General features: G+C 37.3%; 2 protein-coding genes across 10 annotated transcripts in view; one reads left to right on the plus strand and one right to left on the minus strand.

The window, feature by feature from the left end:
• The window catches only part of STXBP5L (syntaxin binding protein 5L), a 330,969-nt gene that overhangs the window by 266,450 nt on the left and 43,920 nt on the right, over positions 1-20,599 (plus strand). The window lies entirely within an intron of this gene.
• The window catches only part of POLQ (DNA polymerase theta), a 251,403-nt gene that overhangs the window by 72,836 nt on the left and 157,968 nt on the right, over positions 1-20,599 (minus strand). The window contains exon 30 of one of the 2 annotated variants that reach the window (XM_061401269.1): positions 26-1,373. The exons of the other annotated variant lie outside the window; for it this stretch is intronic. Coding sequence (XP_061257253.1) covers positions 1,356-1,373 — 18 coding nt within the window. The 3' untranslated portion in view covers positions 26-1,355. Of the gene's footprint in view, positions 1-25; positions 1,374-20,599 lie in introns of those variants that run through there. 2 annotated transcript variants of the gene reach the window in all.

Genomic DNA, 20,599 nt, shown 5'->3' on the forward strand with positions numbered 1-20,599 from the left:
CTTGATTTACAATGATATAATTAAACATTTTCAAATATTTTTTATTCGAGTTTTTTGAACTACTGAATTTAACATTGTAGTATTCAGTGTTGAAGTCATTTCATGGTATGGTAAAGTTTCCTTGACTACATTATATACATCTCTAATAGAATTTTCTACTTCAGAAAATGTTTATAGAGTTAATCAGTTTTTACCCTTACCATTGCTATTTATGCTATGAGTTTGTACATTTGTTGCAGTACTTACCTGTTAGATTTATCTGAAATTGACCTTTGGTTCTTTCCAAAATAAGAAATCACCTCTCATGCTATGTGTGAAAAAACTACAAAGATACATTTGATTATTTACTGTAATAACAATTGCTTTTCTCATGTTTCAGTTTGCGTAGTAAATATTTAATCCTGAATGACAAACTAACATTGAACAATATTTCCACTTCTGTACATGCTCACTAATATTAATGTTCATCAGGATTTCAATAATTATACTGTAAAACATACTGTTCCCTCACACTCCTCTTCAGTTTTATATAATTAACTGCCTTTTTCCTTTTTCTGTTGTTTCAGTTAAAGGATCAAGAAAGTTAAGTCTGCCAACAGATCTTAAGGCTGATCTTGGTACGGTAGGCAAAAGCCAACAATTTTAAATTTTCTTACATTCATTTGGCTGAACATTAACCAACCAGTCCATGAATAACAAGTTTCCTAGATGGCAGTGTTTAATGGCTTTTCAAAAAGGCTTTCTTAAAAATCACCATACAGTTCTGTTGGCAGCATTCAACATTTTGTTTGTTAACAATCATTTTACAAAACTGTTTCATAAATCATTACATACAAACTATATAATGTTTGCGGTTTTTTAATCACGAAAATGTTTTTAAACATTAACTAGAGTCATGCATATGGACCCTTTGTGACAGTAATCATGTAAATGAGCATCATTTTCTCTGGAACTATTTGGATATTAATATCATTTACAACTAATGCTATTTAATAACAGCAACTACAAAGTCTGATACATAAAAGAATGGAGTTCTTGCCATTAAGGAAAGTTATAGAAGGTGTTATTCATTTTATTTTTTGTGGTGCTCCAAGCTCCAGTACTCTTGCCTGGAAAATCCCATGGATGGAGGAGCCTGGTGGGCTGCAGTCCATGGGGTCATGAAGAGTCAGACATGACTGAGCGACTACACTTTCACTTTTCACTTTCATGCATTGGAGAAGGAAATGGCAACCCACTCCAGTGTTCTTGCCTGGAGAATCCCAGGGACGGGGGAGCCTGGTGGGCTGCCGTCTACGGGGTCGCACAGAGTCGGACACGACTGAAGCGACTTAGCAGCAGTAGCAGCAGCAAGCTTATTCATAATTCCAGTTCTGAAATAAATAAGGTCTTATTAAATAGGTTTTCATCAATTTTTCTCTCAGAACTTTAATCTACTTGTCCCAGGATAGTTTCTTTTGTGAAATTTAAAGGAATCACCTTTACCTTCATCTCCTTTCTTCTGACTTAGTCATCGCATAAAACCTATGAATGTCAATGTCATGTCTAAAATAACAAAAATTCAATAATTAGTCTTTGTTTTTTAGAGTCTTCAAAGCTGTTTCACGTACATGATTTTATTTAACTTTCTTAGCAACTCTTTAAAAAGTCCTCTGGTAGCTCAGACAATAAAGAATCTGCTGCATTGCTGGAGACCTGGGTTCAATCCCTGGATTGCGACGATCTCCTGGAGAAGGGAATGGCTACCCACTGCAGTATTCTTGCCTGGACAATTCCACAGACAGAGGAAACTAGTGGGCTACAGTCCATGGGGTTGTAGTGTTGGACATGACTGAACAACTAACAGTTTCACTTTTTCAGCAACTCTTTAAGGTAGTTATCAGTATTCCTTTTTTTCTAGAGCAGAAACTGACATTATATTGTTAATAAATTGTAGAATTAAGATTTGAACTTAGATCACAGAACATAATACTCAAAGTTTATTAAGCATAGTCACACACCTCATCTCATTTTACCTAAATTAAATACCTTTCAGCAATAATTTGTAACATTTAAAATCTAATTACATACCATCTTAGATGAATTTGATTAGATAATTATGTCAGTGATATTAATTGCAAAGCACATTTTAAATGCAGATGCAACATTATTCAGTATTATTAGTTCAATACTAACTAAATTGTTATGAAGTTAATTAGTATTTTGCCAGTGTAATTGATATTCAACATTTCTAGTTCCATGTATTGACCTCCTACTACATGTCAGACAGTATGCTATATAATTTGTACATATTATTTGGTATATGATACATAGATAATAGATTAGTGATATTCTACCCACTTTACAAATAAATTAAGGGTATGAAAAATTAAAATTTGTCTAAGGTCAAAGATGGGCTCGATAAAGGACAGAAATGGTATGGACCTAACAGAAGCAGAAGATATTAAGAAGAGGTGGCAAGAATACACAGAAGAACTGTACAAAAAAGATCTTCACGACCCAGATAATCATGATGGTGTGATCACTCACCTAGAGCCAGACATCCTGGAATGAGAAGTCAAGTGGGCCTTAGAAAGCATCACTACGAACAAAGCTAGTGGAGGTGATGGAATTTCAGTTGAGCTATTTCAAATCCTGAAAGATGCTGCTGTGAAAGTGCTGCACTCAATATGCCAGCAAATTTGGAAAACTCAGCAGTGGCCATAGGACTGGAAAAGGTCAGTTTTCATTCCAATCCCAAAAAAAGGCAATGCCAAAGAATGCTCAAACTACCACACAATTGCACTCATCTCACACGCTAGTAAAGTAATGCTCAAAATTCTCCAATTCAGGCTTCAGCAATACATGAACCATGAACTTCCAGATGTTCAAGCTGGTTTTAGAAAAGGCAGAGGAACCAGAGATCAAATTGCCACCATACGCTGGATCATCGAAAAAGCAAGAGAGTTCCAGAAAAACATCTATTTCTGCTTTATTGACTATGCCAAAGCCTTTGACTGTGTGGATCACAATAAACTGTGGAAAATTCTGAAAGTGATGGTAATACCAGACCACCTGACCTGCCTCTTGAGAAACCTATATGCAGGTCAGGAAGCAACAGTTAGAACTGGACATGGAACAACAGACTGGTTCCAAATAGGAAAAGGAGTACATCAAGGCTGTATATTGTCACCCTGCTTATTTAACTTAAAAGCAGAGTACATCATGAGAAACGCTGGGCTGCAAGAAGCACAAGCTGGAATCAAGATTGCTGGGAGAAATATAAATAACCTCAGATATTCAGATGACACCACCCTCATGGCAGAAAGTGAAGAGGAACTAAAAAGCCTGTTGATGAAAGTGAAAGAGGAGAGTGAAAAAGTTGGCTTAAAGCTCAGCATTCAGAAAACTAAGATCATGGCATCTGGCTCCATCACTTCATGGGAAATAGATGGGGAAACAGTGGAAACAGTGTCAGACTTTATTGTCTTGGGCTCCAAAATCACTGCAGATGGTGACTGCAGCCATGAAATTAAAAGACGCTTACTCCTTGGAAGAAAGTTATGACCAACCTAGATAGCATATTCAAAAGCAGAGACATCACTTTGCCAACAAAGGTCCATCTAGTCAAGGCTATGGTTTTTCCTGTGGTCATGTATGGATGTGAGAGTTGGACTGTGAAGAAGGCTGAGCGCCGAAGAATTGATGCTTTTGAACTGTGGTGTTGGAGAAGACTTGAGAGTCCCTTGGACTGCAAGGAGATCCAACCAGTCCATTCTGAAGGAGATCAGCCCTGGGATTTCTTTGGAAGGACTGATGCTAAAGCTGAAACTCCAGTACTTTGGCCACCTTATGCAAAGAATTGACTCATTGGAAAAGACTCTGATGCTGGGAGGGATTGGGGGCAGGAGGAGAAGGGGACGACAGAGGATGAGAGGGCTGGATGGCATCACTGACTCGATGGACGTGAGTCTGAGTGAACTCCGGGAGTTGGTGATGGACAGGGAGGCCTGGTGTGCTGCGATTCATGGGGTCGCAAAGAGTTGGACACGACTGAGCACCTGAACTGAACTGAAGGTCATATAACTAATAGCAAAACTGAACTTAAATCAAGTATGTATCATTGAAAAGCTTATAATCTTATAATTACCTATTATTTTTTGTAGCATATACTGTAACAAATGTCAAATGAAAAGGAAGGAAAACAAAGATTAGAGAGAAAATAGATAATGAAAAATAATAATTAACCCGTAAGTTGATTCTTCGGAAAGATCAACAAATTGACAAACCCTTACCTAGACTAAGGGAAAAATAATACACAAGCAATTAAAATCAGGAATAAAAGTGGGTGCATTACAATCAGCCTTACTGAAGAGGATTATAAGAGAATACTGTGAACAATTTTATGCCAGCATTAACTAATCTAGATACAATAGACAAATTCCTACAAATACATGAGTTACCAAAACCAACTCAAGAAGAAAGAGAAAATCTGAGTAAAGATACTGAATCAGTGCTCAAAAATTTCAAGAGAAGTCCAGGATGAGACAGCTTCCCTGGTGAATGCTACCAAATATTTAAAGAGAAATTAACACCAGTCTTCATCAAACTCTTCCAAAAAATACAAGGAACATTTCCTAACACATTCTATGACACAACATTACCCTTATTTCAAAGCTAGACAAAGAACACTGTGAGAAAATAAAATTAGAGACCAACACCCCATATGAATATACATGCAAAGAATCTCAAGATATTGGCAAACAAAATCCAGCAGCATATTAAAAGGATTATATACCATAACCAAGTGGAATTTTTCTCAAATACATAAGTGGTTCAACAGAAGAAAATTAAAAATGTAAAAATCACACTAACAGAATGAAGGAAAAATCCCACACATGATAATCTCAACTGGTGCAGAAAAAGGACTTGACAAAATTGAATACCCTTTCATGATTAAAAAAAAAAAAACTCAGGAAACTAGAAATTGAGGGACCTTTCTGAAACTGATAAAAGGCATTCATGAGAAGCCCACAGCCATCCTACTCAAGGATGAAAGACTGAAAACTTTCCTCCTTAAAATCTAGAATAGGGACGTCCCTGGTGGTCCAATGGTTAAGAATCCACCTGCCAACACAGGGGACACAGGTTCAATCCCTGATGTGGGAAGGCCCCACGTGCACCACAGCTTGTGAATCCTGCGTGCTACAATGACTGAGATCACACCCGAGAGCCTGTGCTTCACAGCAAGAGAAGCTTCCACAATGAGAAGCCCCCACATCACAACGAAGAGTATCCTCACAACTACAGAAAGCCCATGCAGCAACAAATCCCCACTGCAGCCAGAAAAGAAAAGATCCAGAACAAGACAAAGGGGCTTTGTTACTACCTCTATTTTGTATTGGAAGGTCTAGCCAGTGATTTAAGCGGGAGGGGCGGGGAAGCACATCCAAATTGATAAAGAAGTAAAACTAGCCCTGTTGGCAGATGGCATGATTCCTGTATACAGAAAATCCTCCAAAATCCACAAAAGAATAACGAGAACTAATAAATGAATTTGGTAGAGTTGCAAGGAGAGGGCAATGGCAACCCACTCCAGTACTCTTGCCTGGGAAATCCCATACACAGAGGAGCCTGGTGGGCTACAGTCCATGGGGTTGCGAGGAGTCGTACTCGACTGAGCGACTTTACTTTCACTTTTCACTTTCATGCAGTGGAGAAGAAAGTGGCAACCCACTCCAGTATTATTGCCTGGAGAATCCCAGGGACGGGAGCCTGATGGGCTGTTGTCTATGGGGTCGCACAGAGTCGGACACGACTGATGTGACTTAGCAGCAGCAGCAGTAGAGTTGCAAGGTATAAAATGAGCACAAAGAAATCAGCTGTATTTCTATATACCAGTAATGAAAATTTTGAAAACGAAATTAAAAAAAAAAAAAAAAGAATCCCATTTGTAAGTCTCCTAAGAGTAAAATATCTAAAGATAAACTTAACCAAGGAGATGTAACACTTTACACTAATAACTACAAAATATTGCTAAAAGAAACTTTAAAAGACCTATAAAAGTGAAAATACATCCCTTGTTCATGAATTGGAATGTTTAATATTATTTAAGTAATACCCCAAACATTCTAACAGATTTAATGCAGTCACAGCTAAAATACCAATATTAAATAATGGTATGTCATTTTAAAATGGCATTTAAAATGGCATTTTAAATAATGGAAAAGCTTTTCCTAAAATTCATATGGAAGTGCCAAAGCAAAAATAGACAAAACAATACACATGGTTGACAGTTCAAATACTCACACTTCCCAGTTTCAAAACTTTCTGCATCGCTACACATGTCAAAGTGAAAGTGAAAGTCACTTGGTCCTGTCTGATTCTTTGCGACCCCATGGCCTATACAGTCCATTAAATTCTCCAGGCTAAAAAAATAAATAAATAAATAAATTCTCCAGGCTAGAATACTGGAGTGGGTAGCCATCCCTTCTCCAGGGGTCTTCCCAACCAAGGGATCGAACCCAGGTTTCCCACATTGCAGGGAGATTCTTTACCAGGTGAGCCACCAGGAAAGCCCAAGAACACCGGAGGGGTAGCCCATCCCTTCTCCAGCAGATCTTCCCGACCCAGGAATCAAACCAGGGTCTCCTGTGTTGCAGGTGCATTCTTTTACCAGCTGAGCTACCAGGGGTATTGGCATGAAGATATACACATAGGTCAATGATAGAACTGAATCTAGAAATAAAACTATACATCTATGACCAATTGATTTTCAACAAGTTACCAGGACAATTCAATGGGGTGGGCAGGAGGGGCAGGGAATAGTCTCTTCAACAAATGGTACTGAGACAACTGGAAGTCCACGTGCATGATCATGGAGATGGACCGCTACCTCATACTACATACAAAAAAATGGATTAATGACTTAAGTGACAATGACAATAGCTAGAATGTGGAAGCAACGCAATCCACAGTCCCATCAGTGGATGGATGGATAAACAAAACGTGTGTACAGAACAATGGAATTTGCTCAGCCTTAGAAGGAAATTTTAACATATGCTACAACATGGGGCTTCCCAGGTGGCTCAGTGGTAAAGTATCTGCCTGCCAGTGCATGAAATGCAAAAGACTCGGGTTCAATTCCTCGGTTGGGAGGACCCCCTGGAGAATTTCATGGACAGAGGAGCCTGGCAGGCTGTAGTCCATGGGTTCACAAAGAATTAGACACGGGTTCACAAAGAATTAGACACGACTGAGCAACTGAGCACACATACACACTACAACATGAGTGAACGTTGAGAATATTATGCTAAGTAAAATAAGCCAGTCACAAGAAGACAAAAATTGTATGATTACAATTATATGAGGTACCCAGAATGTTTACATATGTAGGGAAAGAAAGTAGAATGGTGGATGCCAGGAGCCAGGGGAGGAGGAAATGAGGAGTTGTTATTTAATGAGTAATGTGTTTCATTTTTACCAGCTGAAAAGAATTCTGGAAATGACTGCTACACAGTACAAATGTGTGTAATACCACTGAACTGTACACTTGAAATTGGTTTATATCCAGAATAACTAAATCCCTAGAAACAGAAAGTAGACTGATGGTCACCAGTGGCTAGGGAAGAGTAGAATGGGCAGTGACTGCTTAATGTGTTAGTGCCGTTTTTAGTGGTGATGAAAATGTTCTGGAGCTATATGGTTGTGGCTGTTGCACAATATTGTGAGTGTACTAACTACCACTGAATTGTACATTTTAAAATTGCTTCAGATGAATCACCTCAAAAACTGCAGGAAAAATATTTTTTAAAACTGGTGAAATATGACAACTAGAGTTCATTAGTAGTAATGCACCAAGGTGACATTGGGAAAGGAGAATAAGAAATTTATGTATTGGCTGCTTTCTTCTAAATGCAAAATTATTTCAAAATAAAATATTTTTTTAAATGGGCAAACTACTTGAAATGACTGCCAAAGAAGATAGATGGCAAATAAGCACATAAAAAGATACAACGTCATTAGCCACTCAAGAAATTCAAATTTAAACAACAATGGAATGCCACTAAATACCCATTAGAATAGCTAAAATTATGAATACTGACAAAACACAGATCGACTGAAATTCATACTCTACTGGTGGAAATGCAAAATGGTGCAACCATTTAGAAATCAGATTGGCATTTTCTTATAAAGAAAAACACAATTACAATATTGCCTAACAATTTCACTCCTAGGTACTTATTCTTGGAGAAGGAAATGGCAACCCACTCCAGTATTCTTGCCTGGAGAATTCCATGGACAGGGGAGCCTAGTGGGCTATAGTCCATCGGGTCGCAATGAGTAGGACACGACTGAAGTGACTTAGCATGCAGGTACTTATTCTAAGAGAATGAAAAGTGATCTTCACTCAAAAATTTATATTTAGAATTCATAGCAGCTTAAATTGTAATAGCCAAAAACTAGAAACAACCCAAATGTACTTCAGTGGTGAATGGTTAAGCAAAATGTGACATGTTATACCATGAAATGCTATTCAGCAATGAAAGAAAACAAGCTATTGATATTCACAACTTGTATGGATCTCAAGAGAACTGGGCTGAGTTGGGGGTGGGGGGGATTTGATCTTGAAAGGTTAAATACTAGATGAATCCACTTATATAGTAATCTTGAAATAACAAAATTACAGAGTGGAGAACTCATTAATGTTTGCCAAAAGTTAGGAATGGGTGAGGGAAGGACTAGTGGCTATAAAGGAGTAACACAGGAGACCCTGTTGGTGAGGAAACAGTTCTGAATCTTGATTACAGTGGTAGTTCCTCAAATCTACATGTGACAAAATTACATAAAACTACACATACATACACACAAACACAGTACATCTAAAACTCACAAAATCTGAGTAAGCTCTGTGACTGGCACCAATGTCATCTTGGTTTTGATTTTAAACTGTAGTTATACAAGATATTAGTGATCGGGGAATGGGTGAAGAGTACATGGACTTCCCTGTACACTTTTAAATATATTATTTTAAAAAGTTCTAATCTATTTAGAGTTACTACAAAACATTGGTTATATTCCTTACCCAATAGTTTGTAACATCCATTCCCCCACCCGTGTTGCCCGCTCCCTCCTCCACACCGATAACCACTAGTTCTCTGTATCTGAGTTTTCTTTTTGTTACATTCACTAGTTTGCTGTATTTTTTAGATTACACATATAAGTGATATTGTATAGTATTTATCTTTCTCTGACTTATTTCATTTAGCATAACACCTGATAAGACCAACCATGTTGCAGCAAAAGGCAAGAAAACCTTTTATGACTGAGTAGTATTCCATTTTGTGTGTATGTATAATACATGTATATAACGTCTTATCCATTCATCTGTTGATGGACAGAAGTTGTTTCTATATCTTAGCAATTGTTAATAATGCTCTGAACATTGGGGTGCGTGTATCTTTTCAAATTAGTGTTTGGGGTTTTGGGAGATAAAAATCTAGGAGTGGAATTGCTGAGTCATATGGTAGTTCTGTTTTTTGTTTTTTGAGAACTTGCATGTTTTCCACGGTGGCTGCACCAGTGAACATTCCCACTAACAGTGTATAGCTATGGCTTCCGAGGTGGTGCTATGCTATGTGGCACTAGTGATAAAGTGACACAGGAGGCATGGGTTCAATCCCTGGGTCAGGAAGATCCCCTGGAGGAGGGCATGGCAACCCAGTCCCATATTCTTGCAGACAGAGGAGTCTGGCAGGCTACAGTCCATAGGGTTGCAAAGAGTTGAACATGACTGAAATGACTTAGCACAACAATGTACGAGGATTCCCGTTTTTTAATTTTAATGTAAGTAAGGTTTTAAAACAGTTTTACATATTGCATATTCTCCCTCTCCCCAGAGAGCCTCCCCTACTATTAACATCCTCTACCAGAATGGTACATTTTTATAACTTATGAACCATACGTATACATCATCATCACCCCAAGTCCAGAGTTTGCATTAGGGCTCATACTTGATGTTTTAACATATGCATAATGACAGGTATCCATCATTAGATAATACATTACAGTGTAATACAGAATAGTTTTACTGCTCTGACAATCTTCTTTCAGCCTAGTCATCACTTCCTCCACCTCAACTCCTAGCAACCACAGATCTTTCTACTGTCTATGGAGAATGTCAAGAATGTTACACAGTTGGAATCACAAAATCACACATGGTTTTATAGTTCATTTCTTTTTTAGCACTGAATAATACTTCATTGTCTCAAATGTACCACAATTTATCCATTCAGGTTTTTATAAGTTTTCAGCCTCTTTGTGTAAATACTAAGGAGCCTGATTGCTGGATCATATGATAAAAGTATGTTTAGCTTTTTAAGCCGTCTTTGCATAATCAATTCTGCATCCCCACTATCAGTTATATCCCGTTATTCCAAATCTTTTCTAGCATTTGGTGTTGACAGTGTTTTACATTTTTCTCATTCTAATAGATCTGTAGTGGTTTCTCATCCTTGTTTTAATTTGAAATTTTAAATATTTTTATGTGCTCATTTTGCCATCTGTCTCCTTTGGTATGGTATCTATTCAGATCTTTTGCCCATTTTTTAAGTCAGGTGGTTTGTTTCCTTTTTAAGAGTTTTAAGAGTTCTTGTGTATTTTAGTTAATGTTTTTCAGGTATATATTTTATACCTATTTTCTTCCATTCTGAAGCTTGTCTTCTCATCCTCTTAATACTGTCTTTTACAAAGTTTTTAATTTTAATGAAGTCAAATTTACCAATTTTCTTTCATGGATTGTGCCTTTGGTATTATATCTAAAAAGATATCAAACTCAAAGTCATCTACATTTTCTGTTTTCTTCTAGTAGTTTTACAATTTTGTGTTTAACATTTAGGACTATGATAAACTTTGAGTGTTTTTGAAGGTTGTAAAATCTGTTTACATTTTTTTGTGTATGTATATATCCAGCTGTTCCACTACTATTTGTTGAGAAGACGGTCTTTTCTCCATCACATTGCTTTTGCTCCTTTGTCAAGGATCAGTTGACTATATTTGTTGGATTGATTTCTAGGCTTTCTGTTCTTTGCAATGATATATCTGTTTATTTTTTCACCAATGTCATCTATCTTCAGTACTTTAGTTTTGTAGTAAGTCTTGAAGTCAAGTAATGTCATTCCTGTAACTGTATTCCTTTCCTTTAGTATTCTGGGTCTTATTCCTCTCCAAATAAACTTTAGAATCAGTTTGTCAACATCCACAAAATAACTTTCTGGAATTTTGATTGGGATTGTGTTGAAGCTACAGATCAAGTTGGGGAGAACTCATGTCTCGACAATATTGAGCCCTCGTATCCATGAACATGGAATCTGTTTTCATTTATTTGTCTTCAGTTTCTTTCATCAGTAAGGAACTTAAACAGTTTTGCAGTTTTCCTCATATAGATCTGGCACATGTTTTGTTAAATTTATGTGCATGCTTTGTTAGATTTATACCTAAGTATTTTAATTTTGAGGGTACTAAGGTAAATGTTAATTCCTTTTAATTTCAAATTCTGTTGCTAGCATATAGGAAAATTTTTGTCCCATATCACCAAAGGGTGACCTCAGTTGAGGAGAATCTTAATAATCAAGTTGATGGAATGACCCATTCTGTAGATACCAGTCAGCTTTTTTCCCAGTCACCCTGTCATTACCAAATGAGCTAATAAACAGAGTAGCTATGGTGGCAGGGACACAAGCTATGCATGCACTCAGCAACATGGACTTCCACTCACCACGGTCAACATGGCTACAACCGTTGAATGCTCAATATGATAACTGAAATAATCAACACTGTCTGCAGTGTTACCATTTCTCAGGTGATCAGTTACCTGGTGGCAGGTTGATTACACAGAACTACTTTCAACATGGAAGAACTGTATGTTCTTGCTAAAATATACACTTACTCTGGATTATGGATCTGCTTTTCCTGAATTGAATGCTTTTGCCAAAACTATTATCCATGGGCTTGTTGTTGTTTTTTAGTCACTAAGCTGTGTCCAACTCTTTCACGACCCCATGAACTGTAGCACACCAGGCTTCTCTGTCCATGGCATTTCCCAAGCAAGGATACTAGAGTGGGTTTCCATGTCCTCTCCAGGGGATCTTCCTAACCCAGGGATTGAACCCACATCTCCTGCATTGGCAGGTGGATTCTTTACCACTGAGCTATGCCTTATCTATCATTATGGTATTTCATACAGCATTGCTTTTCATCAAGGAACTCATTTCATAACAAATGAAGTATGGCAATGAGCCAGTGCTTATGGGGTTCACTGGTCTAACAATGTTCTTCACCATACTAAGCAACTGTCTATAATTATGTATGTATGTGTATATGGGGGGAGGGGGCAGTGTTCCCTGATGGTTCAGTGGGTAAAGAATCTGCCTGAAATTCTGGAGCTGCTGGAGATGTGAGTTCGATCCCTGAGTAGGAAAATCCACTGGAGAAGAAAATAGCAACCCACTCATTATTCTTGCCTGAAAAATCCCAAGGACAGAGGAACCTGGTGGGCTATGAAAGTGAAAGTGAAAGCCCACCCCTAGTGAGCTATGATAACTTCAGTCACTCAGCTCCTCTGTCCATGGAATTCTCAAGGCAAGAATACTGGAGTGGGTAGTCATTCCCTTCTCCAAGGGATATTCCTGACCCAGGGATCAAACCCAGGTCTCCTGCATTGCAGGCAGATTCTCTACTGTCTGAGCCACCAGGGGAGCCCATGTATATACATGTTCTGTGCTGTGTCAAGTTGCTTCAGTTGTGTCTGACTCTTTGCAACCCTGAGGACTGTAGCCCACCAGTTCATGGGACTCTCCTCTGTCCATGGGATTCTCCAGGCAAAAATATTGGAGTGGGTTACTATGTCCTCCTCCAGGGGATCTTCCCAACCCAGGGATCGAACTCATGTCTCTTATGTCTCCTACATTGGCAGACAGGTTCTTTACCACGAGTGCCACCTGGGAAGCCCATATATATATACACATATATAAGTCTGTTAATCTTTTGATTAATGTTAGCTATTACATCTTTCACTATCTCTTTACTTTTAACCTATATACGTATTCTTAAATTTCTTGTAGAGAATGTAGTTGGGTCTTTTTTGAATCACTGAGTCTTTAATTGATGTATTTAGACAAGTGACGTTTGAAGTGAGTATATAGACTAATGTCTACCATAGTTGTTACTTTTTCTATTCATTTCCCTTTTTTGTTCCTATCTTCTTCTTCCACTGATTTCTTTTTTTGTGTGTTTTGAATTGGACATTTTATATGATTCCTTTTACTCTTAGCTTATCAATTATACTTTACTTTTTATTTTAGCAATTGCCCTAAAGTTTGCAGTATATATTTACAATAGATACAAGTTCATTTTAAAATAATACTGTACTGCTTTATGGATAGTGAAAGTACTTTATAATAACAAAATATTTCTAATTTCTCCCTCTTCTTCCTTGTATTACTACTGCCATTCATTTCACTGACCCACAGGCTATGCTGCTATCCTATATAATTTCTGGCAATTTGGTGTGGTTAGATACCTATTTCAAAATACAAATTAAACACTGTACCATTTCTAAACATTATTATACCCTGGAACAAAAATTAATGTAGAGAGAATAGAAAACAAATAGCACTTAATAGCATAAAATTTACAATGTCTGATATCTGGGCAATGATACTGTGTCAACAGAAAAATGCAATATATGATAATGAAAAAGTATCCATCAATAGAACTGACCCAGAAATGACACAGAGAACAAAATCAGTGGACAAGGACATTAAATCAGCTATTGTAAATATGCAGATTATCTTCAACTTACAGTGGTTCAATGTACAATTTTTCAACTTTATGATGATGCAAAAGCAATACTAAGCAACAAGAACAAAAGCAATACACATTCAGTAGAAACCATACATCAGAATTTGAATTCTGATCCTTTCCAAGCTAGTAATACGCAGCACAATACTCTCTCACGATGCTGGGCAGCAACAGTGAGCCCCAGCCTCTAGTCAACCACATGATCATGAGAATTAACAACCGATACACTTCCAATCATTCTGTGCCAGTACAAACATTCTGTTTTTCACTGTCAGTATTCAATAAATTACATGAGATATTCAACACTATTATTTAACAGGCTTTGTGTTCAATGATTTTGCCCAATTATAGGCTACTGTAAGTGTTCTGAGCATGTTTAAGGTAGGATAAGCTAAGCTATGCTATGGTTTTTGGTAGGTCAGATGTATTAAATATATTTTTGACTTTGGATATTTTCAATATATGATGGTTTTATTGGAACATAACCCTGTCACAATTCGAGGAAGATCTGTACCTCCTATATTCAAGGAGATGGAGGAAAGCACCAGCATCTTAAGAAGAGAGATGGAAAATATTAAAAAAGACCTAACAAACATCTAGAAGTGAACAATATATGAGATGAAATATACAGTAGATGAGACTAACGTCAGAATTGACAGTGAAAAAGAAGACAGTGCTGAATTCAATTAACCATCCAAAATTAAGCAAAGTAAGAAAAAGACCAAACTCAGTGAACAGAGAATGAGTGATCTGTTGTCCAAGTTCAAGTTATCTAGTAAACATGCAATAGAATTCCAAGAGGAAAGAAATGATGAGACAGAAAAGAATGTTTGAAAAAGTAATGCCAAAAGTCTAATTTGATGAACATGTAAATCCACAGATGAGAGAAGCTCAACAAACTTCAAGCATAACATGAAGAAAAGTACACCAAAATTTGTCATAATCAAAAGTCATCAAAAAACAATCAGCAAAAAATAGAAATATTAACATATAGGGGAACAAATAACAACAAGCTTCTCTTCAAATTATACAAGCAAGAAGATAGTGGAAGAACATCTGTAAAGGACTGAAATAAATTGTCAAGCTACAATTCTGTACTTGACAAAATATCATTGAAAAGTGAAGGCAAAAAAAAATTTTACAGACACAAAAGCTAAAAGAATCCAAAACTATAAGAGATTTTATAGGAAGTCCTTCCAGAAAAAGGAAAACAATACCAGAAGGAAATCTAGAGCTAGGCAGAAATGAAGAGCACTGGAAATGGTAAATATATGGGTAAGGAAAAACAGTTACTGACTCAGTTTATAAATATCTTTAAAAGATAATTGATGACTGGAAACAATCCAAATATTCATCAGCGGGTAAACAAGCAAACTGTGGCATACTCATAGTGGAATCTCCTCAACAGTAAAAAGAAATTAGGTCCGTGGAAACAAGACAACATGGTGGAATCTCAAACTAATCATAGTGAAAGAAGCCAAATAAAATCAAGTGTAATTGTATGACTGCTCTAATATAAAATTCTGTGAAGTGTAAATTAATGTATAGTGACACAGAGTACTCTTGCCTGGAAAATCCATGGACGGAGGAGCCTGGTGGGCTGCAGTCATGGGGTCGCTAGAGTCGGACATGACTGAACGACTTCACTTTGACTTTTAACTTACATGCATTGGAGAAGAAAATGGCAACCCACTCCAGTGTTCTTGCCTGGAGAATCCCAGGGATGGTGGAGCCTGATGGGCTGCCATCTATGGGTCGCACAGAGTCGGCCACGACTGAAGCGACTTAGCAGCAGCAGCAACACAAAGTACATTAGTTAAGGGTAGAGGGCCAACAGGGAGAGGCAGCACAGAGGGATTAGAGACAGGAACGAGGACACTAAGCAGAAGTGATGGATATATGTATTATTTTTATTGTGAGACTAAGAACAGATTAGTGGTTGCCAATGTTAAATATGTGTAATATGTCAATTATATCACAACCTGTGCTAAGGAATGTAATTGTCAAATAAGGATCCAAGAATGAGGGGGAACAATGTCTTTTTCAGACATCTAAAAACTAGTTTACAATCTGTAGATTCTTAGCGTACATTTAAAGTTCTAGCCAATGCAGTTAAATAGGGGAAAGATATATTACATATATGTGTTCAAAAAATGCAATAAAAAGTACACTTATAGGGAATAAATTTTTATACCTGAAATCTTAAGAGAATCAATGGGAAACGAATAAAAATAGAGTGAGTATGCAGTGATGTGGCTGGTTACAAATTCATACCCCAAAACTAAACAAAAGTCAGTTTTAAAATTGGGGAAAACTCATTTATAATGCTATTAAAAAGATTAAATATGGAGTAATGAACTTGAATCCATAGGATCTATGTGAAAATGATTTAACCTCCATTAAAGAACATTTAAAGGACTTGTATTAATTGTAAAACATACACTGCTTTCTTCCTTTTGGACAAGAAGATTTGAAATTGGTGTACATTTTATACTTTAGAAATAAATAATTCCACTGAAAATAACTGATTTTTCAGAGGAGTAAAAATTATAATTTTAAAATTCATCTGAAAAGGTATACATATAAGACAGCCAGGACAATTCTGAAAAACAAGAGTCATAAATGAGGTCTAGCCCTACCAGATAGTTAAGTACAATATAAAATTACAGTTTAAAACATATATCTACTAATAATCATACCACTTTTGGTACTGATGTATAAAAAGTTCAATCAGTAGAACACAAAATCCAGAAAAAGACCCAAATTCATATATAAATTTTGTCATTGTAAATAAGTAGTTTTAGAGTCAAGTTCTGAAAAAGATCTAGATACATCCAAAACTTGCACATTGTTTTATTTCATTCATTTGAGTAAATTATTTCTGAACCAGATGCAGAAAAAAAAAAGTAGCCTTGAAAATAAGGTAGGTCATTCAAAAAGTAAATAAGGGTAGGTCATTCAATAAATGTTAGAATGAGTAACTAGGCCTCTGAAAAATAATCTCCATAAGCCAAAATTAATTCTAGATGATAAAAATATATAGAGAGAAACCATAAAAAGGCTAGAAGAAAACATGAGAAATACATAAAAAAATGAATAAAACTGAGATTAAGAAATATATATATTCTTGGAATAAGGCTTTGCTCAGAAGTAGAAACACAGATGTAAAGAACAAAGTTGTGGAATACCAAGAAGGTAAGGGATGGTGAAAGTGAAAGTGAAAGTCGCTCAGTCCAGTCAGACTTTTTACCACCCCGTGGACTGTAGCCTGCCAGGCTCCCCTGTCCATGGGATTCTCCAGACAATACTGGAGCGGGTAGCTTTCCCTTCTCCAGGGGATCTTCCCAACCCAAGAATGGAACTGGGGTCTCCTGCATTGTAGGTGGATTCCTACCAGCTGAGCTAGGGATGGTAATTGGGTGAACTGGGAGATTGGGACTGACATATACACACTACTGTGTGTAAAACAGAGAGATGTATAATGAGAACCTACAGTATGACACAGAGCTACTCCATTCTCTGTTGTGACCTAAATGGGGGGGAAAATCTAAAATGAGAGGTTATTATCATATTGTATATGTAACTATTTACTTTGCTGTACAGCAGAAACATACAACACTGTAAAGCAACTATACTCCAATAAAAATTAATTTTAAAAAGGCTTTGCTACAGGTGGCATAAAAGTCAATACCCATGTAAAAACAAAAAAAGATTGATAAATTTGATTATATAGAGAAAAAAAGACAAATGACAGTCTGTAGTAATTTGACAAATAAGATTAGTTTCTATAATGTGGAAAGTTCTCATACATGAAAACAAAAAAAGGAAGAAAACACTAGACAAATTTATAAAGGTTAAGTACTGGTACTTCACAGAGGAAGAAATAAGTGTGTTTAAAATAAACAGTGCCATTCAACAGAGGATGAGATGGTTGGATGGCATCACCAACTCAATGGACATGACTTTGAGTAAACTCTGGGAGTTGGTGATGGACAGGAAGGCCTGGTGTACTGCAGTCCATAGGGTCGCAGAGGCAGACACGACTGAGTGACTGAACAGAACTGAAAATAAAAAGGTACCGAAACTCCTTATTAAAGAAGTGAATATTAAAACAGTATTTTTCCTATTACAGCAATAAATATCAAAGAATTGTATGAAGAAAAATTGGGTGAAGATGTTGGGAAACTGAAGTTCTTATATACTGTTGTTGGGGATGTAAATTGGTTAATTATTTTTGGAAACCTTTTGCAGTCAAAATCTAAAATATTTATTCTTTTGCCAAGCAATTTCAATTCTGCGAATTCATTCCACAGATACAATCACACATGTGCAAAGAAGTATTACTGTGGTCATTAAAGTTTGCTTTGAAATAGTAAAGACTGAAACCCTAAGATTCATTAATAAGAAAATAGTCAAATTGTTATATAGCCCTCAAAATGGAAACTTTGTCTCTATATAAACAATTAAGTATATCTATATACTATGGTCTCCAAGGCAAGTGTGAAATGAAAAAAAAATCAAGGCATGAAATACTGTGAAATGTGCTTCCCCTTCTTTTGAAAAAAAAAATTATGGAAGGATAATCAAAGAAAATGTTAACGTTCTGTCTAAATAAGAGGTAGTAGAGATGCAGACAGAGAAGGCAATGGCACCCCACTCCAGTACTCTTGCCTGGAAAATCCCATGGATGGAGGAGCCTGGTGGGCTGCAGTCCATGGGGTCGCTAAGAGTCAGGCATGACTGAGCAACTTCACTTTCACTTTTCACTTTCATGCATTGGAGAAGGAAACGGCAACCCACTCCAGCATTCTTGCCTGGAGAATCCCAGGGACAGAGGAGCCTAGTGGGCTGCCGTCGATGGGGTCGCACAGAGTCGGACATGACTGAAGCGACTTAGCAGCAGCAGCAGCAGAGATGCAGATGTAGAGAACACTTGTGGGCACAGTGGGGGAAGGAGAGGGTGGGATGAATTGAAAGAGTAGCATTGACATACATACAGTACCATGTATAAAGTAGAAAGCTAGAGGGAAGCAACTATATAGCACAAGGAACTGAGCTCGGTGCTCTATGATGACCTAGAGGGTGGAGATGGGGAGTGTGGAGGAAAGGAGGCTCAAGAAGAGGATATACATATAGTTGACTCATGTTGTTGTACAGCAGAAACCAACACAATATTGTAGAGCAATCATCCTCCAATTAAAATTTTTTAAAAATAAATGGGAGGTTAAACTGAGAGAATTAAGCTAAAATTTTAAAATTAAAAGTTATTTTCAAACAGTAAATTGGAGGTAGAAGCTATAGTATCTACAGAACACTTTTAGAGCATAATATCCATAGTATATACAATAATAGTATGCTGTCTAGGTTGGTCATAGCTTTTCTTCCAAGGAGCGAGTATCTTTTAATTTCATGGCTGCAGTCACCATCTGCAGTATTTTGGAGCCCCCAAAATAAAGACTCTCACTGTTTCCATTGTTTTCCCATCTATTTGCCACGAAATGATGGGAACGGATGCCATGATCTTAGTTTTTTGAATGTTGAGTTTTAAGCCAAATGTTTCACTCTTCTCTTTCACTTTCATCAAGAAGCTCTTTAGTTCTTCACTTTCTGCCATAAGGGTGGCGTCATCTGCGTATCTAAGGTTATTGATATTTCTCCCAGCAATCTTGATTCTAGCTTGTGCTTCATCCAGCCAGAATTTCACATGATGTACTCTGCATATAAATTAAATAAGTACGGTGACAATATATAGCCTTGACCTAGACCGCATATTCAAAAGCAGAGACGTTACTTTGCCAACAAAGGTCTGTCTAGTCAAAGCTATGGTTTTTCCAGTGGTCATGTATAGATGTGAGAATTGGACCATAAAGAAAGCTGAGCACCGAAGAACTGATGCTTTTGAACTGTAGTATTGGAGAAGACTCTTGGGAGTCCCTTGGACTGCAAGGAGATTCAACCAGTTCATCCTAAAGGAGATCAGTCATGAATATTCATTGGAAGGACTGATGCTGAACCTGAAGCTCCAATGTTTGGCCACCTGATGTGAAGAACTGACTCATTGGAAAAGACCCTCATGCTCGGAAGGATTGAAGGCAGGAGGAGAAGGGGACAACAGAGGATGAGATAGTTGGGTGGCATCACCAACTTGATGGACATGAGTTTGAATACGCTCCGGGAGCTGGTGATGGACAGAGAATCCTGGCGTGCTGCAGTTCATGGGGTTGCAAAGAGTCAGACATGACTAAGCGACTGAACTGAACTGAACTAATACAATAATAAAACTCAATTTTTAAACCAAATAATTTTAACTTAGTATATTAGGAGATTTCCCCCCTCAAAAGGAATAGATTCAAACTATTCATTATAAGTTTTCACATGACTTAGAAAACATTTATTGTATGAACAGTGCATTGTAAAAGGAATATTCAGACACAAAAGCATTGCTGTTTAGTTGCTCAGTTGTGTCTGACTCTGCAATCCCATGGACTGTAGCCCGCCAGGCTCCTCTGTCCATGGGATTCTCTAGGCCAGAATACTGGAGTGGGTTGTCCTTTCCTACTCCAGGGGATCCTCCCCAGCCCAGGGATTAAACCCAGGTCACTTAAGTCTCCTGCATTGGCAGGTGGGTTCCTCACTGCTAAACCACCAGGGAAGCCCCTGTTAGTCACTCAGTCATGTCCAACTCATTGCGACCACATGTATTGATTTGTGTTTTACAAGGAGTTCAGAATATGAAGAACTGACTCACTGAATGTAAATT

The sequence above is a fragment of the Bos javanicus genome, chromosome 1, assembly GCF_032452875.1.
Source record: "Bos javanicus breed banteng chromosome 1, ARS-OSU_banteng_1.0, whole genome shotgun sequence".
NCBI lineage: Eukaryota > Metazoa > Chordata > Mammalia > Artiodactyla > Bovidae > Bos > Bos javanicus.